Source organism: Ochotona princeps, chromosome X, assembly GCF_030435755.1.
Source record: "Ochotona princeps isolate mOchPri1 chromosome X, mOchPri1.hap1, whole genome shotgun sequence".
Lineage (NCBI taxonomy): Eukaryota > Metazoa > Chordata > Mammalia > Lagomorpha > Ochotonidae > Ochotona > Ochotona princeps.
In genome coordinates this window covers 104,326,245-104,348,883 of record NC_080865.1, presented here as the reverse complement: position 1 = coordinate 104,348,883, position 22,639 = coordinate 104,326,245, and the positions used below count along the sequence as shown (strand labels likewise).

The 22,639-nt window shown below is 43.5% G+C and overlaps 1 protein-coding gene across 1 annotated transcript in view; it reads left to right on the top strand.

Moving 5' to 3' along the window:
• The window catches only part of CD99L2 (CD99 molecule like 2), a 91,849-nt gene that overhangs the window by 42,759 nt on the left and 26,451 nt on the right, over positions 1 to 22,639 (top strand). Inside the window, exons 2-4 of the mRNA XM_058658582.1 lie at positions 13,917 to 13,976; positions 20,295 to 20,366; positions 22,547 to 22,624. Of these exons, the coding sequence (XP_058514565.1) occupies positions 13,917 to 13,976; positions 20,295 to 20,366; positions 22,547 to 22,624 (210 nt within the window). The remainder of the gene's footprint in view (positions 1 to 13,916; positions 13,977 to 20,294; positions 20,367 to 22,546; positions 22,625 to 22,639) is intronic.

Here is a 22,639-nt window from a genome sequence, read left to right as displayed (position 1 = left end):
GCTCAGCCTTTGTGTCCTGTGTGTGTGTGTGTGTGTGTGTGTGTGTGAGAGAGAGAGAGAGAGAGAGAGAGAGAGAGAGATGTAGGTAGATTCACAGGGTTCAGACAGCCCTGTGAGTTTAGGTTATAATGTGATAATGTGGCTTTGTTTTTTCTGCACGTGTTAAACTTTTGAGAAGTTTAACATGTATGATTGTGTTGTATGCTGTTTACTTCCACATTTGTTGAGGACCCTCAACTTGTTAATACATCCACTAGTAATAACAGTTACAACAATAGCTAGCATTTGAGGGATTGCAATATGCTAGGTACTATACTGAACACTTTATAAAAACACAAACTTTACTCTTGGAAAAGTGGACTTCAATATCTGTTTTTTTGTGCAAAAACCTTTGAAATTCATGCATGGTTTTTATATAACACATTTCCACTGAAGCGCTCACATGGATTTCAACATTTTTGCCTAAAAATGAGCTTTTGGAAGTTATTTCAAAGCCATAGTGACAGAAAAATATGTGACTGATTTTTATCCATTGGTTTACTCCACAAATACATGCAATAGCCAGGAGTGGGCCAGGCCAAAGTCAGGAGTCTAGAACTCTGTCAAGATGTCCCACGTGAGTGCAGGGGCCAAGCTCTTAGGTCATCTTCTGTTAGCTGGGGGCTAGATTGAAAGTGGCACAACCATGACTCCAGCGGCACTCTGATATGGGATGCCAGTGTCACAAGCTGCACCTTAACCTGCCGTGCCATAACCCTGACCTTGTTTATGGTTTTGTCATTCCCCTTTATTCTGGGGGATAGTGATCATGAGGATTTAATTTGGGGCACAGGGCCCTCCTGTGGAGTCCAGTGATTGCTCTAGGGTCCCCCAGTTAGGGAGTGGTGAACTGGGAGATGGAGATCTTGTATGTTGTGGCTTTGGGATCTTTTCTGTTACTTCCATCTGACATTCTTGGGCTTCTACCCGGAAGAAACATTTCCTGTTTGCTAAGGTTGCAAGATACTTCTCTATAGAACTAGGTGCTAGGGCAGCACACATTTTAAAACTGAGATATGCTTCAGCATTTGAAAGCCTACACATCCGTTTTGTGGAGAAGACTGTTATGTAACCATCACTCTTGAATGGGAGAACATTTCCGAGATCCCCCCAAAGAAATGCCATACTCATTAGCATACTCTTTATGCCTCTGCTACCCTGGCCCCCCACTCCATTTGGGTTCTGCTCTCAACCTTGGGTGGGAAAGGATATTCTTGCTAGCATTGGCAATGAATTTGGGATGGGCTCTGTGAATACCCATTGCACACATTGACTTTTTTGTGTGGAAAGGAGAAAGAACACCTACTTTCAAGTACAGGCTCATCAGTGCTGTGGCTTAGAGCTTGGGAGAAGAGAAAAACCTTCCCCTGTGTTAAAGTGCAGTCCCCTGCTACCTAGGACACTTCCATCCAGGAAGGGAATTGTTCAAACAGACTCAGCCCTGGTACCTATAACTGAAGGATTCCTTGTTTCCAAGCTGCCCCTCACAGAGCGGGGAATTGGAGCGAAGCCTGCTCCGTGTGAACTGGCCGAGACTCCGCTCTCTCTCTGGCAGATGGATTCACAGCAGTGGCCGCCTGGGAGCAGAAGTGCTGATCCCTGCTGCCTTGTGCATTGGTGCCATTTTTGTCTTCCTGGGAGTATTTTATGTTTATTTGTGAGACCAGTTGGAGCTCAGGTGGCAGTGGGTGAATCTTTTGAGTAGTCAGAGTGCAAGGTAAGCCATTTCTGAGTTCCCTTGTAATGCTGTAGTGCTTAGGCACCACAGAAGATGTTAGTTACTCAGCGGGCTTGGAGGTGGAAAAGCATGCAATTTGTAAAGACAAATGTGGTTGAATCTAGGTGGAGGCTACCAGCATTAAACAATACAAAACCTTAGGGAAATTTGAGATCAAATAGCTCTAATTTTTTTATATGTTCCTGTTCCCTGAAGCACAAAGTGGGAGCATGATAGCTGCTTATGCTAAAGGAAATAAATTATTTCCACAGAAGAGACCGTTTCAACTTGAGCATACATACCTGAAAGGCTGGCATGTGGATTTCCTACAAGCAGTTTCTAGAACTTTTGCTATGGAAGGCATTTGTATGAAGTTGTTTTTCTGGCCTGAAGCGTTTCTTGCTTGAGTCCTGACTTTGGCTGTGAGCTTTGGCAGCTGCAGGTCCTGACTGCCTCTGCAGTACTTGGTGCAGCAGTAGCAGCAGGTTAGGTTGCAGAGATGAGCTTCTTCTTGGCTTGGAACCCAAATGGATTTTGTCAGGCAATTAGATTCCGTGTTGTTCATTCTGCAGGAACAGACCAGAGATGTGTTCGTAGTATGGAGAAGGCATTTGGGTAATCAAGATGAATACATCTCAAGGGAATGCTTTCTTGATGCCACCTCAGAGTTGGGCGTTGGTATAGAGATGAGCAAGTCCTGGTGCTTGCTCCAAACTGATCACCATCTAGAGGAATAGTGTCACTGGAACTTTCTGTGATGAGAAGACTGTTCTGTATGTCTTGTTTGAGTAAGTGCAAGTGAGTGCTGGAAATGTGGTTTGTGTGGTAGAGGAACTAAACTTGAAATATCCAATGAACTTGAATTTAAACAGTGACATTACTGGTACTTCCCTGGTGTTGGACAGGACAAAGAAGTGGTGGAGAATGATTAATTAAATCCAAATGTAGAATCCCACAGTTCCTCTTAAGACTCACACGTTCCAATCAAGGCTTTGGCAGGTGATGGGTCATGGCAGGATTCTGACAAGGGTTTGGTTGGCCTTGTTTTTAAGTTTTGATTTGAAAGTCAGTATTATACACAGACAAGGAGCGACAGAGAAGTCTTCCATCTGCTGGTTCATTCCCCAAATGGCTACAATGACTGGAGCTAGGCCGATCAAAAGCTAGAAGTTAGGAGCTTCCAGTGGGTCTCCCACGTGGGTGCAGGGTCCCAAGGTTTTGGGCCATTCTCTGCTGCTTTCAGACCACAAGCAGGGAGCTGGATGGGAAGTGGAGCAGCTGGGACACAAACGAGCACTCGTATGGGATGTCTTCTCCACAGACAGAGGCTACACAATAAAGTAATGCCCAGATATGCCTTGTTTCACAGCCTTATTTGCCGGAGTCCAGCTCCGGCCGAGGTTCGGAGCTCGGGAAGGGTGCGTGGATGAGGCGTGAAGAGAGAAAGAAAGGAGACGGACCACCAGATTCCTTGATCGTAGTGGACAAAGCGAGAAAGCTGTCCGCTTTATTTATACAGAAGCAGTACAAAGTTTTTTCTTAGGGGCATATTGACATAGCTTCAGGGGGACACAATTTACAACTTTTTGAGAAATGATTGAGGAAGGATTCCACATTCCTTGCTTATCTTGGCTTGTCAGTCTTCATCTGCTCTCCTCAGGTCTGGGCTATAACCTAGGCGCCATCTGTGTCAACCAGACCCCTACCTTGAATTACGTATGAGTTAAAAGGACTGGGGCCTTGGTCTATGGGGATCGGGGTTATTGACATTAGTTGGCCATAGGTCTGTAAGCTCACAGTTTGTTAACCAAACAAGTAAAGCAAGGGTAAAAACGGCGAAAAGAATTGCAGTTAGCAATGAGCTAAGTTACTCTATTTAAGTTTCAACTCTACAATGGATGAGTGAGTGTTTCCAAAGACAATTCTACAAATTGTTTCAGTATTAAACAAGGCATTATCCATTCCAACGTTGCAACCAAGAGCTTCTCAGTAGACAACACATCTTATGCAGTAATACACTCCTAATACAATTCTTATTCAACTTATCTATCACTAAATGGGAGAAATACATCAAGAGAGAAAAAACATGAAGATCTAAAACAAAAGGTTATAAACATTACATTCCTCTACAACTGCAGGCTCTACAACTTCATAAGTGATCAAACAATAATCAAAAATATGTCTTTATGATATTAGTGAAATCACCCTGTATTTCCTCTAGCTAAAAATTTATGAAAACAACTAAAACAGCTACATTTTCTATGTTCTAAAGAATTGCAAGGACAGGCTAACCTTTAAGACCACAGTAACCATATTTTTTTGCCTTAGCAGGATAGGCTTCAGGGTTACAGTAGCTATATTCTTCGTCATAGCAGAATGACTTTTAGGGTCACAGTAACTATATTCTTTGTCATAGCAGAATGACCTTTAGGGTCACAGTAACAGGAGAACTTTTAGGGTTCCTCTTATCAAGCCATTCCCCAGAAAGCATGCTGAATATCTGGGCCAGATTTTATGGCAATGGGTAAACAGCACAGACTTAATTATACTCCTGTGTGTAGTTAAAGGCCCACTCACCAGGACATCCTCAGTAACATTAACTCTTAAGCTCACGTTGGTTGTAAAAGCCATCTCACAGGGGCAGACAATGCCTCAATAGATTACATAGTGGGGTGGTTGAGAGCCCATGCGAGGGGGAGTGAAAACTGCGTCAAGGTGGTCAGAGATGAATCCACTTAGCCCTGCTAAGCAGCTGGTAGCTCCCCGGGCCCTGCCAGTCAGGGAGCTGTTCTCTTCACACCTTCGTGTTATTCACACCTACTACATGGACCCCATCACTTATTAAAGTGTTACCTTCAGTTTTGCCACCAGCTGTGCTGGATCAGGTTGCAGTAAGATGATGCAAGTGTTCCCTCCCAAAGGGGGCAGATCCACTGTGATGCAAATGGCGTCACATCTCTACTGGATCTTCCTCAGGACATGTCCAAGGCCCCAGGGGACATTTCCAAAGTGACATTCCAAAAGAACATTTTTAGACAGCTATCCCTGGTTCCCTGTGGATTTCTTTGGTTAAAATTCATTTGCAGGGGATTGAGATAACACTTCTGCTGAAGATGTGTGAGAATTGTGGAGCTGTGAATGGAGCCTGTGAGCAGTCAGCTGTTTTTTAATGGGGTTCATGCAGAGAACACCTCTGGGTCATTAATGCCCAGAATTCCTGTCTGCCTGCTCCTAGACTGAGTGGTTTCACTGTATGGTGTGTGGAAGGGATCTATGTGTCATCATTGGAGGTATGAACTACCTCTCATGAGACTATAATAAGCAAGGGCATGTTGTGTAATGTGAAGATACTTAGAAATTTATGTAAAATGAAAGATATGTTCATTTTGGTGCAAGTGAATTTCTTTTTTTAATCTTTTTAAATTATATTTTTGATAATTTTTACATAGTTAATTAGTGTAAAAAAGGTTCAAGGGCTATAGGAAAGTGGGTAAGACTATTATTTCCATATTGTTTCCTTCATGTTTAAAGGGGGGTATTAAGGGGGACGGCCCACCCAACTTCCTACCCTCCCCAGGTCCCGGATGTCGGGCATGCTCCGAGGTTCTTGCTCAAGTGGTTTTGATAGTTCACCAGTTATGAATCACTGCCAGTCTTGCCACTCCAAGCACAATGAGGTCTTTGAAGAATCCACTGATTGACATAGTCCATCATAGAGTCTCCATTTGCCCCATATTTCGCTGCCAACATATAGCTGAGATGGTTGATTGACCTGTTCTGTCTTCTGTCTTGTCTTGGTAAGGGGTCTGAGTCCAGCATTTTGATTGGGGTGATCTCCAAAGAAACTTTGTCTGACGTGTTCTCAGACCAGATTCTTATATGCACTAGCAAGTACAGGGCCCGGGACAGTCCATTGCCCTGATCAGCTGGTGGTTGCAATTGCTGGGTTGGTTCTGTTTTCAGCCCCGACTTCCACTAGAATCAATGGGTGTTGCAGTCCAGCCTGGCTCTGCCCAGCACATACTCGGCCCTCACATAAACCAATGGGAGCTGCAGCCTTGTCGGGGCGACCCACAGTAACCCCCACCAGGCCCGCCCCCTACCCTGGTTTGCCAGTATGTACCGCAGACTGGTCCAGTCTGTCCCACATCCCATTCGGCTCTCGTACATGTCAGTGGGTATTAAAGCTTTGTTCCATCTAACTAGCTCCACTATGCAGCCCACACAGATGCTGTTGGGTGTCTGTCTAGCCACCCCAGCCCCTGTCCTAGTTTTCTTTTTTTTAGATTTATTTATTTTTATTACAAAGTCAGATATACAGAGAGGAGGAGAGACAGAGAAGAAGATCTTCTGTCCGATGAATCACTCCCCAAGTGAGCGCAATGGCCGGTGCTGCGCCGATCTGAAGCCAGGAACCAGGAACCTCTTCCGGGTCTCCCATGCGGGTGCAGTGTCCCAAAGCCTTGGGCCGTCCTCCACTGCTTTCCCAGGCCACAAGCAGGGAGCTGGATGGGAAGTGGGGCTGCTGGGACTAGAACCGGTGCCCATATGGGATCCCGGGGCGTTCAAGGCGAGGACTTTAACCGCTAGGCTACAGCGCTGGGCCCTGTCCTAGTTTTCTTGCCCTCCCGTGGAAGTGGTAACCCAAGAGGGAGGAGCCCACTATTTCCCTCCCAGGCCTCTCCCACTCCTGGATTATGCACTCTCCAGGTGGTTCTGTGGTTTGACTTGACAGAATTAGACTCCAGTGCCAGCTTCTGCCAGCTGATGCTGTGGCTAAGCCCAAACAACCCTCACCCACTCTAATTTTGTTTGCACCAGTAGGAATAATCAGCCCAGCCTGGCTTTTCCCTGATCTGGTCCAGATGAGGTGCATAGGTGTTGTAGCCCTGCTTAGTCTGGTCTGCCCCCATCCCAGCTAATGCTCTCCAGTGGGAGTAGCTGTCCAGCGAAGGAACCACCCCTTATTCCCCTGCCGGCTCCGCCCCCTCCCTTCCTGGTTCTAATGCGTGCTGGTTGGGTGCTGCAGTCACATCCGGTACAGGCAACCTCACCTTGGCATTCCGTATTGTGCACTAGTTTTTGTTGCAACTGAAGCTGGCTCAACCCACACTGTTCTGGTGCTCGGATTCACCAGTGGATGACGAGAACTGATTCAGCCTGGTCTGCCCCCGACCAATGCCAAATATATGCCAGTGGGAAACTTTCCCTGTTTCCCTGTTTCCTATCATGTTTCTTTCGCTTACCTGCAGGGTCTGTGTCCTGCCAGAGGAGTTGCCCAGGCTCCTCCATTAGAACCTCTCCCAATGCCAGATTTTGCGCATACCAGAGGGTCCATGAGCCAGCCCTACTCAGTCTACCTCCTGTCCTAGCAGGAACAGTGGCTTTTCCTGACTGGCCTTCAACCCAAACTGGTCCTTGCTGTTGGATGTTTCAGCCCAGCCATGGCTCGTCCATGCCCACATATGGCTCACACATGGCTCAGTAGGGGGTTGAGACCTTACCTAGTCTGTCCCCCGTCTACCCTGGTCCTCCAGGACACCAGAGGGTGTTGGAGTCCGGCCTGGCTTGGTGCATCCAGTCCCAGTCCACACTTGTGCCAAGGGAGACTACAACTGTTTCCTGATCAGAACACAGCCCCCATTCCAGGCCACGCGCCCTTCTGCGGGAACCTCAACCCAGCCAGGGTGGTCCCCTTAGTTCCCCAACTGGGCCTGTTCCCAGCCATAGATCACGTGCATGCCAGTGGTTGCTCTGACTCAGCTTGGCTCAGCCCCTCAACTGTCCCAACCTCTGCCTTAGACATTGTGGCTTAGTGTTCCTGGCTCATGCAGACCAGTAGGTGCAAGAGCCTAGGTGGGCATGACCTGTGCTCCATCCTGGTTTCTAGTTTTGTTTGTGGGCTAAGGTTTGCTCAGTCCTGCCCGGTCCACCCTGTTCCATTACCAGTTGACACATTAGCCAGCTGTTGGAGCTACTTTGTCCAGCTTGTCCAACCGCCAGGTCTGGACCACATGTTCACCAGCGGGAGCTATGACTCGCCAAGGGAGTTTCCCAAGTTCCTCCACTTGATCCACTCCCAGACCCAGTTCTCATACATGCCAATGGGTTTAGGCCAGTGTCCGGCATTGTCTGACCTCCGAGCATTTGGCCGTGTATGAGCTGGTGAACGTTGCAGCCCGGCCCACCCCACACCCCAATCAGGGTGCACATTTGGGTGCTGCTGCCTTGACCAGTCCAGACTGTTGTGGGTTCCTTTACCTGTGATTGATGGCAAACTCCTTGGTCACACCTAGCTTAGTCCATCACCACCCCAACCCTCAAGCTAACCAGTGGGGCTAGAATTTCCACAGGGTTTGGCCCACACATCCCTCACAGAATCTACCCCCGGATATGGTTCTCAAGTGCTAGTTAATGTAATGACCCTTCTCCTGATCCATCATCATGTCAGGTAACAGGATATGATTCTGCTGGACAAGCCTCGAGCCATAGCTTTTGCATGGACTGGTATTTGGCGGTCAGCATTGTTCAGTCATTACAAGTTTTTGAAAGGAAGAGTTTCTGTCATTGGGAATCTTTACGATTGATTCACGTCCTAGAAGCTCAGTGGGTTCAACCTGGAGCTACCTAAACAGCGATTCAAAGAACCAGAACCCCAGAGCTGCCCGGCCGGGTGGCCAGCAGGCGGAGCCTGGCACCAAATGGCGCTCTGGTGGCTGGGGATAGCTCACCACGTTAACATGGTGGCTGGCATCTGGGATCCAGGCATGAGATGCCCCGTCCTGAGGCCCACCAGCAGCCTCCAGTTTAAACCCCAGGCCCAAGGTGGTACCCCTCCCCAATCCCATTCACCGTCCAATGAGGGCAGCGGGTGGGCCCAGACCTATCCAGTCACGGAGACTTCCCCCCTAGGTGCACTCACCCCAAAGGGAGCAGCCCCCAGAGCCCAGGCAGGCCTGGGGACAGCTCACCATGTGCACGTGGTGGCTGGCATCTGGGATCCAGGCATGAGATGCCCCGTTCTCGCAAGTGAATTTCATAACAGGTTTTTCATAGTACACATTTGCATAAATTTTTAAGACCTCTGGTACAACCATCAGAATCAGAAGTGACAAGAGTACATTACTGTCACCTCATTCTCAGACCACATTCAAGTGTCACCAGACCACATTCAAGTGTCCAACAAGGTTCAGTGCCAAGTGTTCACATATTGTCTGCTTAGATTTCCCAGGTTTTTCTCATCATCTGAGTGTGTACCTGTCATATACAAATTTATGATTGCTACATATTTGGTTTTCATGATTGAGTTCAGAATCAGTTGCAAGCATTATACTCATTACCTCTCAGTATGTCAGAATGCATTTACTCAAAACAAGGGCACCCTTCTGACTATAGTCATTCCATCAAGATCAGGAAATTGACAATGATCCAGCAGTACCATCTGCTCCAACAGACCCCATTCATATTTTGCTGATTGTCACAGTAATGGCCTTTATAGTTTCAGGATCCAATCCAGGACCACCTGTTGGATTTAGCTGCCACAATTTCCCTAATCGCAGGGATTGCACGCTGGCTGCTTGTTCAGTGCTAATTGCAGCTGTGTTATGTTTTGTCTGTTTTGCCATGTATGATGGGAAGTCTGGTCTGATACTCATTACTCCCTTAGCTGAAAGCATGAGTCTACCTTTGGATTCAAGGAGCTAGTTTATGTGCTGTGACTTTTCTTGGTAGATTATGTGCTTTATTCACACAAGATAACCTTTCCCTATTTGGAGACTTAGATCTTGAGTGTTCCATTGTATGAATGGCACCACATCTATTTCCTTCCTGCTACCATTTGCCTAATGTATTTCCCTAATCTGTATTTTTGCCTTGTTTTTCATATGTATTTTTTACTTATATATAGTTATTAGTATATAATTAGGTACATTTTAAACCCGTTTGACTTATAGGACAATTTGGTCCATCTACATTTTCAATTTGCTGATATAACTGCACATATTCCTGTTAAAGTTTGTGTATTTTTAGAATTTCTAGTGTTTTATTTATGTAAAGGGAAAAAACTCCATGTGTTTAATGCATACATATTTAGGAACATAATATTTCCCTCTCCTCCTCGCCCCCACCCACCCTTTTTGTCTTCCACCTTCCCTCCTTCCTTTTGTGTTTTTCTTTTAATTTTTTACAATGACTGTTTTTTCTCTAAAAAAATATTCATTTTTTATTTATTTGAAATGCAGAGTTACGGGTTTGGGGGAGACAGAATCTTCCATCTGTTTCACTTTCCAAGTGAGTGCCATGGCCGTGGGTGGGCTGAGCAAAGCCAAAAGGCAGAAGCTTCATCTGGGATTCCCACATGGGTGCGGGGCCTAAGCAGTTGGACCATCTGCTGCTTTTCCAGACCGTAAGCTGGGAGCTGGATCCGAAGTGGAGCAGTCAGGTCTCAAACAGGTGCCAGTGTGGGATGCCAACACCGCAGATGGGAGACCAACTTAATAGGTTAAAGCTCCAGGCACCAGTTTTTTGTTTTGTTTTCTAGAAAATGAAAAGACTAATGGGAATACAGACAGTGTCTGTAAACAATAATTGAATGGAAAAATGGCCATTTCACCAATATGCAGGAATCTAAAAAAATAATTACATCATTAAAATCATAGTAGTATGACATCCCCTTTTTAAAAGAAAAGATGTATTTATTTACCTATTTATTTGGAAGGCAGAGTAACAGAGTGGGAGAAACAGAGATACCTTGCACTTGCTAGGTCACTCCTGACATAGCCACAGTGGCTGGAGCTGGGCCAGACTGGAGCAAATACTATTTATGAAATATAAGGTGGTGTTTTAATCTGTATAGACACTGTACTGAGATTCAGGCAAGCTGATTAATATCATCACCTAATCAGCTTGTTTTCGTAGTGACAGTATTAAATATTTGTTCTGCAATTAAAAAAATTATTCCCATTAACTATAGTCACTGTACAGTATGATAACTCACTAAAACTTCTGCCTCCAGTCTAACTGGAAATGTGTACCCTTTAGTGAGCATTCTCCCTTTTCCCTCATTATCTCCTGCTCCATAGACTCGGCTAACAAGCTTTGATATTCTATTTCTGTGGGTGTTTTTGTGTGTCTGGAATATTTCACTTGGCATAATGTCTGCCAGTTTCATCTGTGTTGTCCTTGATGACAAGATTTCATTCCTTTTTAATGGCATAATATTTTAACCACAAATATGCCATTTGTTGAGATAAGCACCTCGATTGATGCCCTCTTTTACCTCCTATGAATAGTGTTGCAATAAACATGGTAATGCAGATACCTTTCAACACAGTGGTTGCATTTCCATTGCATACATACCCTGTGCTTGGTTGACTGAATCCTGCGGGAAGTTTAGGTTTAGTTCTTTGAGGAAGCTCCAGTACTAACTTGCATTCCCACCAACAGTGCACAAGAACTGCCTGTTCTCCATCTCCCATTATCTTGTGTTGTTGATAATAGGCAATTTATATAGAACTAAGTGATGTGTTGTGGTTTTGATTCGATTTTACTTGATGGTTATGGAAATTGAGTATTTTTCCATAGTATTTGGCCATTTGCATCTCTTGGGAAATGTCTAGTGAAGCCTTTTGCAAAATTTTAAATCATATCATATATTTTTTAGCGTTAGTTTTTCATTGTGCATGTTCGATATTAGGTCTCTATCAGATATATGGTATGCAAACAGTTTCTCCCAATACATTGATTCTCTTTTCATTCTGTGCGTTGTTTTCTACTGCTGTATGTAACAGTGGTACTGATTTTTGCAAGTTTTGCTAAATTTACTTATCAGTTCTAACAACTTTTTTTATGGAGTTTTCAGAATCTTTTATATGTAGAATCGTGCCATCTGCAAAAAGCCAAATTCCTTCTATACCCGTTTTTTTTTTTTTTTTTCGAGAATTTTAAGCATGAATGAATGTCGGATTTTTTAAATGCTTTGTTCTGTTTCTATTGGAAAAAATCATGTTTTTCCTCTTCATGCTATTGATAGGATATATCACATTTATTGATTTGTGTATGTTGAACCATCCTTCCATCCCTGGGATAAATTGTATTCAATGAAGTAATGAATATGCTTTTGAATTCAGTTTGCTGTTACTTTTCTTTGTTCATCAGGGATACTGGCTTGTAGGCTTTTTTTTTTTTTTAATGGTGTCCTTGTCTGACTTTGGTATCAGATTAATGTTCGTCTTCTAAATGAATCTAGAAATGTTTGCTGTTCTTCAGTTTTTGGTAAAATTTGGAGAAGGACTTGTTATATTTTTATTTGGTGAGATTCAGCAGCAAAGTCATAAGGTCTTGATTTTTTTCTAAGCACATTTTCTAAGATTTGTTTATTTTTATTGGAAGCTCAGATATACGGAGAGGAGAGACAGAGAGGAAGATCTTCCATCTGATGGTTCACTGGCCAAGTGGCCACAACTGCTGGAGCTGAGCCAAACTGAAGCCAGGAGCCAGGAGCCTCTTCTGGGTCTCCCACGTGGGTGCAGGGTCCCAAGGCTTTGGGCCGTCCTCGACTGCTTTCCCAGGCCACAAGCAGGGAGCTGGATGGGAAGTGGAGCAGCCGGAACACAAATCGGTAGCCACTAGCTAACTAGCTACTGTGCCAGACCCCTTGGTCTTTTTTTTTTTTTTTTTTTTTTTTTTTTGATGGCAGGTTTCTTATTAAACCTTCTTGCTCCTGGGTTGTTCAGGTTTTCTGTTTGTCCTTAAATCCATCTTGACAGTTTACATGTTTCTAGGAATTCATTCATCCAGGTTGCCCAGTCTGTCAGTGTATAGTCATTTATATAGTCTCTTACGGTCTTGTATAATTATGCAGTATCAGTTGTAATGTTTGTTGACTTCCTTTAAAGAAAACTCCATTTCATTTATTTTGTTTTTCCAGTGTTCATTTATGTTCTTATTTTTGTTTCCTTTCATTACTAAGATTGAACTTACTTTGGTTCTGTTCTAGTTTAAGTTAAAATGATTGGGGACCTGGCACAATAGTCTAGTGGCTAAATCCTCACCTTACATGCACCAGGTTCTGATGTGGGTACCGGTTCGTGTCCCAGCTACTCCACTTCCCATCCAGCTGGGAAAGCAGTCAAGGATGGCCCAAAGCCTTGGGACCCTGAACCCATGCGAGAAATCTGGAAGAAGCTTCTGGCTCCTGGCTTCAGATCCGCTCAACTCCTGCAATTGCCATTACGTGGGGAGTGAACCAGTGTACGGAAAATCTTCCTCTCTGTCTCTGCTCCTCTCTGTATATATCCCTTTCCAATATAAATAAATAAATAGATAAATCTTAAGAAAAGTAAGCTTAGGAAAATGTGCATTGTCTTTAAAGAAAAAAGTATAAAATGATGGATTATTCTACATGTTTCTGTAGAAATGATGTAGGCATTTATTGTTACAGATACCTTGTTGGGTCAGGATTGCTTTTGGTATATATCTATAAATTTTGATATGTTGCATTTCCATTTTCATCCTTCTAAAGATAGTTTTCATTTTCTTCATATTCTGGTGATTTGGGAGTGTATTGTTTAACTTCCACAAATTTGCAAGTTTTCCAAGAATTCTCCATGTGTTATTGATGTCTGCCTTCATATCATTGTGTTCAGGAATTATGCTTGTTGTGATTTCCATTTTCTTGAATTGCTTGAGATTTATGTTGCGGCTAACATATGTTCCATCTTGGAGAATTTTCTGTGTTTTCTTTTGGATGGAATGTCCTGTTTGATGTAGTTCCAGTCCATTGTTTTTGTATTGATTTTTTTTTTAATCTAGAGGATGTGTCTAATGTTCAAAGTGGGGTTATTACCTCTGCTATTAGTGTATTCTGATCCTTACTTAAATATATTTTAATATTTATGTGTGCTCCAATGTTGAGTGCATATATAGATTGTTAGAACTTTTAAAATACAGCCCTTTTATTATTATGTAACAACCTCTTTCAATTGTGTTGCTTTGACTAGTGCATCCTAACCTGCGCATACCTATACTGAGTTTATTGGTTGCTATTTGTGTGGAGTATCTTTTTTTTTAACCTCTTCAACTTTTAAAGAGAAGCAGTCTTGTCAAGGGAATATTTTAGTATTTTGCACAAAGTTACATTTAAAACTTTTTATTTTTTTAGGATGTGGGGACTTGGATTTCAATCTGGAGGATGCTCTGAGAGAAACGACAACAGTAAAACGTGAGTAGCAAACCAAAGCTGTAGAAGTACGCAGTAGTTACTATTGTTCCCCTCCAACTCAGAACATAGTCAGGAGGAACTGGCTGTTGGTCAGATGAAGTCGGTTACCAGAAGTTCCATAGCCCTAAAATCTGAATAGATGAAATTATTTCAGCACTCTTTTTTTTTTAAAGATTTATTTTTATTACAAAGTCAGATATACACAGAGGAGGAGAGACAGAGAGGAAGATCTTCCGTCCGATGATTCACTCCCCAAGTGAGCCACAACGGGCCGGTACGCGCCAATGCGATGCCATGAACCAGGAACCTCTTCCAGGTCTCCCACATGGGTGCAGGGTCCCAAAGCATTGGGCCGTCGTTGACTGCTTTCCCAGGCCACAAGCAGGGAGCTGGATGGGAAGTGGAGCTGCCGGGATTAGAACCGGCGCCCATATGGGATCCCGGCGGCGTTCAAGGTGAGGACTTTAGCCGCTAGGCCATGCCGCCGGGCCCTATTTCAGCACTCTTAACACTGTGCAATATCTGATACAACATTTCCTTCAACTCAAGTCCTTGCTGCTGTTAGCATGACATGCCGGCAGTGGCTTCCAAGAATAAATCTTAGAGAAAAGCATCTTTTGCATGAGGTATTTGTTTTTTCTTTTGGATTGTTTGATATAATGAAGTTCTTTTTTCTTTTCTGGCGTGGTGGTGGTTCACCAGACTATCCTTTTTCTTTTTCTTCTTTTTTAAGTGTAATATCCAGGCATTTTCTTCTGTTTAAAAGATCTGTTTATTTACTTAAAAGGTAGAGTTACGAAAAGGCGAAGAGGGAGAGATCTTTCAAATGCTGCTTCACTCTGAATGGCTGCAGCAGTCAGGGCTGGGCCAGCCTGAAGCCAGGAGCTTCTTCTGCTTCTCTCAAGTCAGTGTCAGGGACCCAAACACTTGGGCCGTCCTCCACTGCTTTTCTGGGCCATTAGCAGGGAGCTGGATCAGAGTTGGAGCAGCTAGGACTCCAGCACCCATATCAGATACTAACAGCCTTGCCTGCTATTCTGCGACACCAGCTCCCACATTTTCTTCTTTTTAGAATATGTTGTTTACTTGGAAGGCAGACTGGCAGGGAAGAGAGAGACCGAGATCTCCATGTGATGAGTCACTCCCCAAATGCCCACAATAGCCAGCGCTGAGCCCTTTCAAAGCCAGGAGCCAACAATTCCATCTGTGTTTCCCATATGGGTGGCCAGGGGTCAAATACTCCAAGTCATAATTTCCCTCCCTGAAATTTTTTTTCCTCTTAAACGGTTTGCTAAAGATTTAACAATTCTGACGTTTAAAAAAGGCTTACTTATTTGAAAGGTAGACTAACATAAACAGGGAGAGATAGACATCTTCCATCTACTGTTTCACTCCCCCAGGTGGCCATAATGGCTGAGGCTAGGCTGAAGCCAGGAACCAGGAACTCCATCTAGGTTTCCCTTGTGAGTATAGTGTTCCAGGGACTTGGACCATCTTCCCTTGCTTTCTCACGCTCATTAACATGGAATTGGATCAGCAGTCTAATATGGGATGCTGAGTATCACAGGTGCACCATCTTTTAAAACAAATTTTGGTTTTGTCGAATTTTTTACTCTGTTTTCTGTTTCACTTAATTCTTCTATAATCGTCAGTATTTTCTTCCTAATTTAGGTTTACTTTGTTCTTTCTCTTGTTTCTTAATGTGAAAGTTGAGGTTATTGATTTGAGACCTTTGTTTTTTTTGTTTTTTTTTTTACTGTTTTTTTGTTAATTATTATGCATTATGTGACAGTTTCATAGGCTCTGGGAATCCCCCCACCCCTCCCCACGCCCCTCCCCCCTGGTGGATTCCTCCACCTTGGTGCAGTATTACAGTTCAAATTCAATCAAGATTCTTTCCTTGCAAACATATACCAAACATAGAGTCCAGCTACTTATTGTCCAGATGGGTTGAACAGTTTCTTGGGGAGACCATTTCTGGTCCAAAGTTAGAGCTGGTAGAATATCATCCCAGTCAGTTAAGAGTCCCAATATAACATTAACAGCAATTTGTAACATTATGGAATTGACATGGTTTTGAGTAACCAGTATGTTAAAAAAAAACAAAAAACAAGTTCTTAACCACAACCTATGATTAGTTCATTGACATTTCAATTTTAGTTTATATACAGGACCGGCTGCTATATACCTTAAAATGGCTATAAGGTACCATTCAGCTGTCTCGTGTCTATTTCATTTTAGTATTTAGCCATTTGTTGTGTTGAAGTATAATTTTACTGATCTTGGCAGATTTTAAGATAATCTAGACTGGCTTGTAACTCTAACAAGACATTTGTCAACAATTAAGGTGCAGAACATTTTTTTTGGGGGGGGATGTGCAGGAAAGTCCCCAACACCACAGTGAAGAGTGACTAATCTTTGTGTCCCACCCAGCGAGGCATGAGCAAATCCATGCCAGCTCTTTCCTGTCAGATTCCAAGCTCTACTTTTTGTTGTTTGTCTATTTATTTTAGGGTTTTTTTTTGTATGATTGTTTGTTTGCTGTGAGGGGTTTTCGAAGCGATCCCGATGGTCACTGCGAGGGAGGGCGGGGGTTCAGAGGTGGAGCCAGGCTCGGACCGGAGAAAGCTCTCCTCCCTGGTCCCGAAGGACATTTATTGTTCTTCTGTTTCTGCGGACCACTCAGGGCTTCTGGTTGTCTTTCCGATGACGTTGGTTTCTGCACGGTAGTGTTTGGACTTCTTCCATCCCCTGCGGAAGCTCCGGTTGGGGGTGGGTGACCTCAGAGTACTCAGCCTCCGAGGGCATCCAATTCCCTGTGGTCTCCTTGGCAGTTGGGATATAGTCCTTGTTGCTCGTATTAATAGTTTGTGGTGAAGGTCTGGGAGTCTTCATGGTTGGGATCCAGGCTTTCTCCTTGCCCCCTGCTCCACCCTGGAGTGCCCCCCTGCTCCACGCACATGACCTCCTGTTAAGAGGTTGTCAGGATCACACCCGATGCCCCCCTCATGCATTGGTATAGTAGTTTTACTATTGTTTAGTGCCGCTTTGAATCTGTTGTCTATGAATTACCAGATTTGATCTTGATAGGCTATATTGTACTTTTTCCTCACTCTTTTTATGGTCCTGAAAGGCTTCCCTGCACTCCCCCCCCCATTACGGATTAACATAGCGTATTGAGGGCATAGTAGGTTTTACAGTTTTTCGATGTAGATCTTAAGTATTCTGACATTAATTGTTGGTTTATAGATTATATCGCATTATCTTATTGTATTGGATACAGGTTGCTAGAGATTGCAATAATATTACAATATACAGGTACGATCTTTCAGATTGTCATCTTTTCATCTCAAATTAAGGCAAACGTGGCATTTAACCTTTTGGGATTGGCTCATTTCTCTTAGCATGATGGATTCCAGTCGGGCCCATTTGTCCACAAAGAACTGCATTTCATTTTTTTAAATAGCTGAGTAGTATTCCATAGAGTAGATGAACCATAGCTTCCTTATCCAGTCTTCTATTGATGGGCATTTTGGTTGCTTCCAGGTTTTTGCGATCGTAGATTGTGCTGCTATGAACATAGGCGTGCATGTTGGTTTCTTGTGTAGGAGATGTTTTGGATATATCCCTAGGAGTGCTATTGCTGGATCATATGGCATGTTGATTTTCAGTTGTTTGAGTATTCGCCAAACTGATTCCCATAGAGGCTGTACCAGTCTGCAGTCCCACCAGCAGTGGAGAAGGGTTCCCTTTTCCCCACATCCTCGCCAACAAGTGTTGGTGGTATTATGTATGTGTGCCATCCTTACTGGAGTTAGGTGGTACCTCAAGGTTGTCTTCATTTGGATTTCCCTTATTGCCAGGGAACTTGAGCATTTTTTCATATGCTTGTTTGCCATTTGGGTTTGTTCCTTTGTGAAATGTCTGCCCATTTCCCGTGCCCATTTCTTGAGTGGCTTGTTTGTTTTGACATTTTGGTTGTTTTGTAGTTCTTTGTATATTCTGGAAATTAGCCCTCTGTCACCTTTGTCGTGCACAAAGATCTTCTCCCATTCTGTGGGTTGCTTTTTTACTTTGTTGATTGTTTCTCTAGCTGTACAGAAGCTTCTTAGTTTGATGAGGTCCCAATTGTTTATTTTGGTCTCGATTTCTACTGCTTTTGGAGTCTTTTTTAGGAAGTGAGGGCCTACTCCTAAGTGTTGCAGTGTGTTTCCAACGTTTTCTTCCAAAAGTTTGAAGGTTTCTGGATGTAGGTTTAGGTCTTTTATCCATTTAGATTTGATCTTGGTGTATGGTGAGAGATGTGGGTCTATCTTTTTGTTTCTGCAGGCTATCAACCAGTTGTCCCAACAGCATTTATTGAACAGACCTTCCCATTTGCCTGGATTGTTGTCTGTCTTTTTGTCAAAGATTAATTGACTGTATCTATGTGGGTTCCTGTCTGGTGTTTCTATTCTGCTCCATTGATCTTCCTCTCTATCTTTGTGCCAGTACCAGGCTGTTTTGATAACCACTGCCCTATAGTATGTCCAGAGAGACCTTTGTTTTTTAATGTAAGCATTTACAACATAACATGTCAATTTTAGTATGTCATGTTTCATTTGCATTCATCTCCAAATATTTTGTAATTTCCCTGTGATTGCTTCCTTGACCTGTTGATCATTTAGAAGTGTGTACTTAGATATCAGTGTGGTTAGAGATTTTTTAATTTTCTGTTACTGCTTTCTATATTCAATCCATTAGCCATAATTTATGTCTTTGGGTTTTTAAAAATGAATTGGGACATGTTTTGTTCCCTATGTACGGTCTTCCTGGAAGAGTGTTTCATGTGAATTTGAGTAGGATACATATTCTGTGGTTAATGGATGGTGTGCTCTGTCGATGCCCATTGGATATACATGGTTTATAGAGCTGAAGTCTAGTATTTTCTGTCTGGCTATTGGCCTGATTGCTCTTTTTTCTCATTGTTGCAGTGAGCCTTTCATCACACTAAAATGCCACTCTCTGGCTCTGGCTAATTTGAGATTAACATCTATTTAATCTGGTATTTGTGTATCTACTCATACTGCCTGACATTAGGATAGTTGTTTGCATAGCATACATTTGTCATTTTATATTCAAGTGGTTTTTGGTACTTGATTTTTGAGCATCCAGTAATTCAGTGCTTACTATATATAAAGATAAACTTGATTCATTTCTGCTTTTCTCATTTCTTATGTCACCCTTCCTTCTACCACTTCCAACAGTGGGAATATTAACATAGTCTTGATTTTTTTCTAAAAGAAACTATTGGAAAGCTTGTGCACATTATAGGTTTTCTGAGGGGTGCAATTTTTAGGGGAATGTGGTTCAACCCAAAGTGTTGATATTTGTAATAGTAATCATACTTACAGTAAATTATTATATGTATGTGTTGTAGCAACTTTGAATTTATGAAATATTCCAATATTCTATTAGGAACATAACCTTGGTCCACCTTTTGGCAGTATTATCCATGTTTAAAGTGCTAGGTAGGTAGTGGTGGAAACCACAGCCTCGAGCGCTCAAGGATCGTGCTTAACCTGCGGAACTCCCAAGACCACATGGCGATGTCCGGCAGATCTGGGCTGAACACTTGGTTCCATTTGTCACCTGGTCAGATGCAAGACCATGTCCACCTCATCATCTCCATCCTCCAAAGAAACATGAACAGAGCCAACCTCATTTAACTTGGAAATATTTTGTGTTCTCCTCCTTGGTGTGACTCTAGGGACGCCTGTCAGGATACATCCAGCAGGATAGCTGGGACAGCAGAGGCCCGGGGGCTCCTGCTGAGAAGAGGCTCCAGGAGAGAGGGGGTGGAGGGCCTCTTGCCCAGAGCGCACTCTTGCCCCAGTGAGTCCTTGGATGTGCACTCACGCTCTGCTTGACGATAGGCGAACATCTGTGCTCCGTCTAGTCAACCAAGGACAGACAGCGCTCCTTATCTACTCCCAACTTCAATAATGCTTTGACCAAGTCATCTTGTTAGCCTCTTTGAACTCTGCTCTCAGACATGATCTGATTCTGAGTTGTGTCAGAACTATTGTTTTACTAAGTGTGTAAGAACAGGAACCCTGGAAATGAACTTTATCAGTTGCCCAAGAGAGCACTGTCTCCCCATTTCTTTTCAGTTGTATCTCCTCCCCAGGAACTGCAAGGTAAACTAGGAACTAGCATAGAGGACTCAAGGACTATGAAAAGCGTATTCTACATGTACTGTGACATTCCCAGTTGAGAAGTGACTGTTGCTTTTTGTTGTTAAATGTGCTCCCTTGATGTTCTTCTTCCACCCTCTAGGGAGATGGGACCACATCGCCACTACCACAACCAGGAGGCCAGGAACAACCAGAGCCCCAGCAAAACCTGCAGGTGATGTACCGCCTGGGTAGCCCAGTAAGGAAGGGTCCAGAGAATCACCCTGTGGGGGAGTGTCCAATGAACAACCTGTATATAAAGCCACCCAAGTCTTCTGTGAGAAGAGGCTTAAAAAAGTGCATATTTATTTGATCATGATGCCTTTTATGGTTCTATGGAGTCTTGCCCTTTAAGATCTCAAGGAGAAACTAAACTGGGACTTCTTCTTTATAACAATTACAGGAAGATCTTGCTTAAGTTTTATGAAATTCATCTGTGCCTTTTCCTTAGGCAGGTGTAATTTTCTGGAGAGAAGTCTGATAATACCCATTCATTCACTTTCCAGATGCCTACAGCAGTTGAGACCAGGCTGAAGTCACAGGCTTGGAATTCAGTTCAGATTTCCCATGGGGTGGCAGTTACTCAGTTATTTGAACCATCACTAGTGGCAGTCCCCATGCTACACCAGCATAAAGTGAGAATAATGAGCCCGAGCATATAAAATTCATGTAATGTGAAAGTGGGATACTGGTTGTTTGTGTGTGTGTCAAGATTTATTTATAAATCTTGTTACAGAAAGGGAGAGGGAGGGAGGTCTTCCATCCATTGGTCCACTCCTCAAGTAGCTGCAAAGATCCAGGAGCTTCCTCCTGGTCACCAGCATGAATGTGAAGGGCCAAGCATTTTGGACCATCATCCATTGCTTTGTCCAGGTCATTAGCCAGGATATGAACCAGTGTCTGTATGGTATGCCACATTGTAGGCCATGGCTCCAACCACTCTGCTGCAAAGTCAGCCCCGATGCTGGTGTTTCAGCCAGCATCTTCAGTGTAATGTGACTCTGAGATTGTGTTTCTTAATGTGCTCTTTCGGTAAGGTGTTGGGGTGTTTGGCGCTTGTTTTATGACACATCCTGCAATTTTTCCAGCACTTAAGTAGATGAACCATTTTATTTTGGACATCTTTACTTGGCCTTGGGATTGGGAACACACTCATTACTGCCATTCTGCAACTTGTTACTGGTACTTGAGGGGAATCTACATGTGCTCTGTGCAGTAGAAAGCTGCTTTGATTTTCCCCATATCGTGTTTGTTGTTGTTGTTGTTCAAAAGATGTATTTATTTTTATTGGAAAATCAGAGTTACAGAGAGGAGGAGAGACAGAGAGGTCTTCCATCTGCTGGTTCACTCCCCCAATGGCCACAATGACCAGAGCTGATCTGATCTGATCTGAAACCAGGGGGCTTGTTCCAGGTCTCGCACTTGGTACAAGGTGCCACCAACTTGGGCCATTAGAAGAGAGCTGGATCAGAAGGGGAGCAGGTGGGACTCAAACTGATGCCCATAGGAGATGCTGACAGTGCGGGTAGAAGCTTAGAGCTGCTTTGATTTGTCTCATGTCTTTTTGTTTCCACATTCAAAGAGGTGTTTTGTGATGATTTACCCAGTCTTAATTTTTTGATTCTCTGCACCTGTTTGTGAATCTTGGGCTAACGTAGTAAGGATGAGGGGATCTTCATAAAGTTCATGGTAATAAATATATTATGTGGAAAGAGTATGCATGTAGGCCTAGCGCAGTAGCCTAGTTGCTAAAGTCCTTGTCTTATATATGCTGGGATCCCATATGGGCACTGGTTCATATCCCAGCTGCTCCACTTTCCTTCCAGCTCCCTGCATGTGGCCTGAGAAAGAAGTCAAGTGCAGCCCAAAGCCTTGGGACCCTGCACCTGCTGGGAGACCCAGAAGAAGCTCCTGGCTCTCGGCCTCAGATCGGCTCATCTCTGGCCACTGTGGCCACTTGGAGATTGAACCAGCAGATAGAAGATCTTTCTTTGTGTGTCTGCTTCCCTGTGAATATGACTTTCCAATAAAAATCTTTTTAAAAAGTGTGCATTCAGCTCAAAATCTTTTGCACCAAAATGATCATCTAATTCAAGTTTCTCTGAACTTTTGGAAATATCGTCATGTTGTTAAAATGACCCAACTGCTGGCCAAAGAAAAGCATACTTACGAGTAAAAAGTCAATTCAAAAACAGGTAATGTACTTCAGTGTCAGAAAACCAGCCATTAGCATTGTTTTAGAGTCAGATTTTAATTTGCCTAAATTTCTTGTACCGATCAACTGAGCCCAAAGGCTTTTCTTGTTTTGGATTGTTGTACACACTTGTCAGACACTTTGCTGCTTCCTTTATGAAGGTGATGATTTTGACTTGACTGATGCCTTGGGTGACCGGGATGACGGCCACAGGAAGCCCAGCGCAGGAGGAGGAGGAGGTAAGTCTGGCTGGT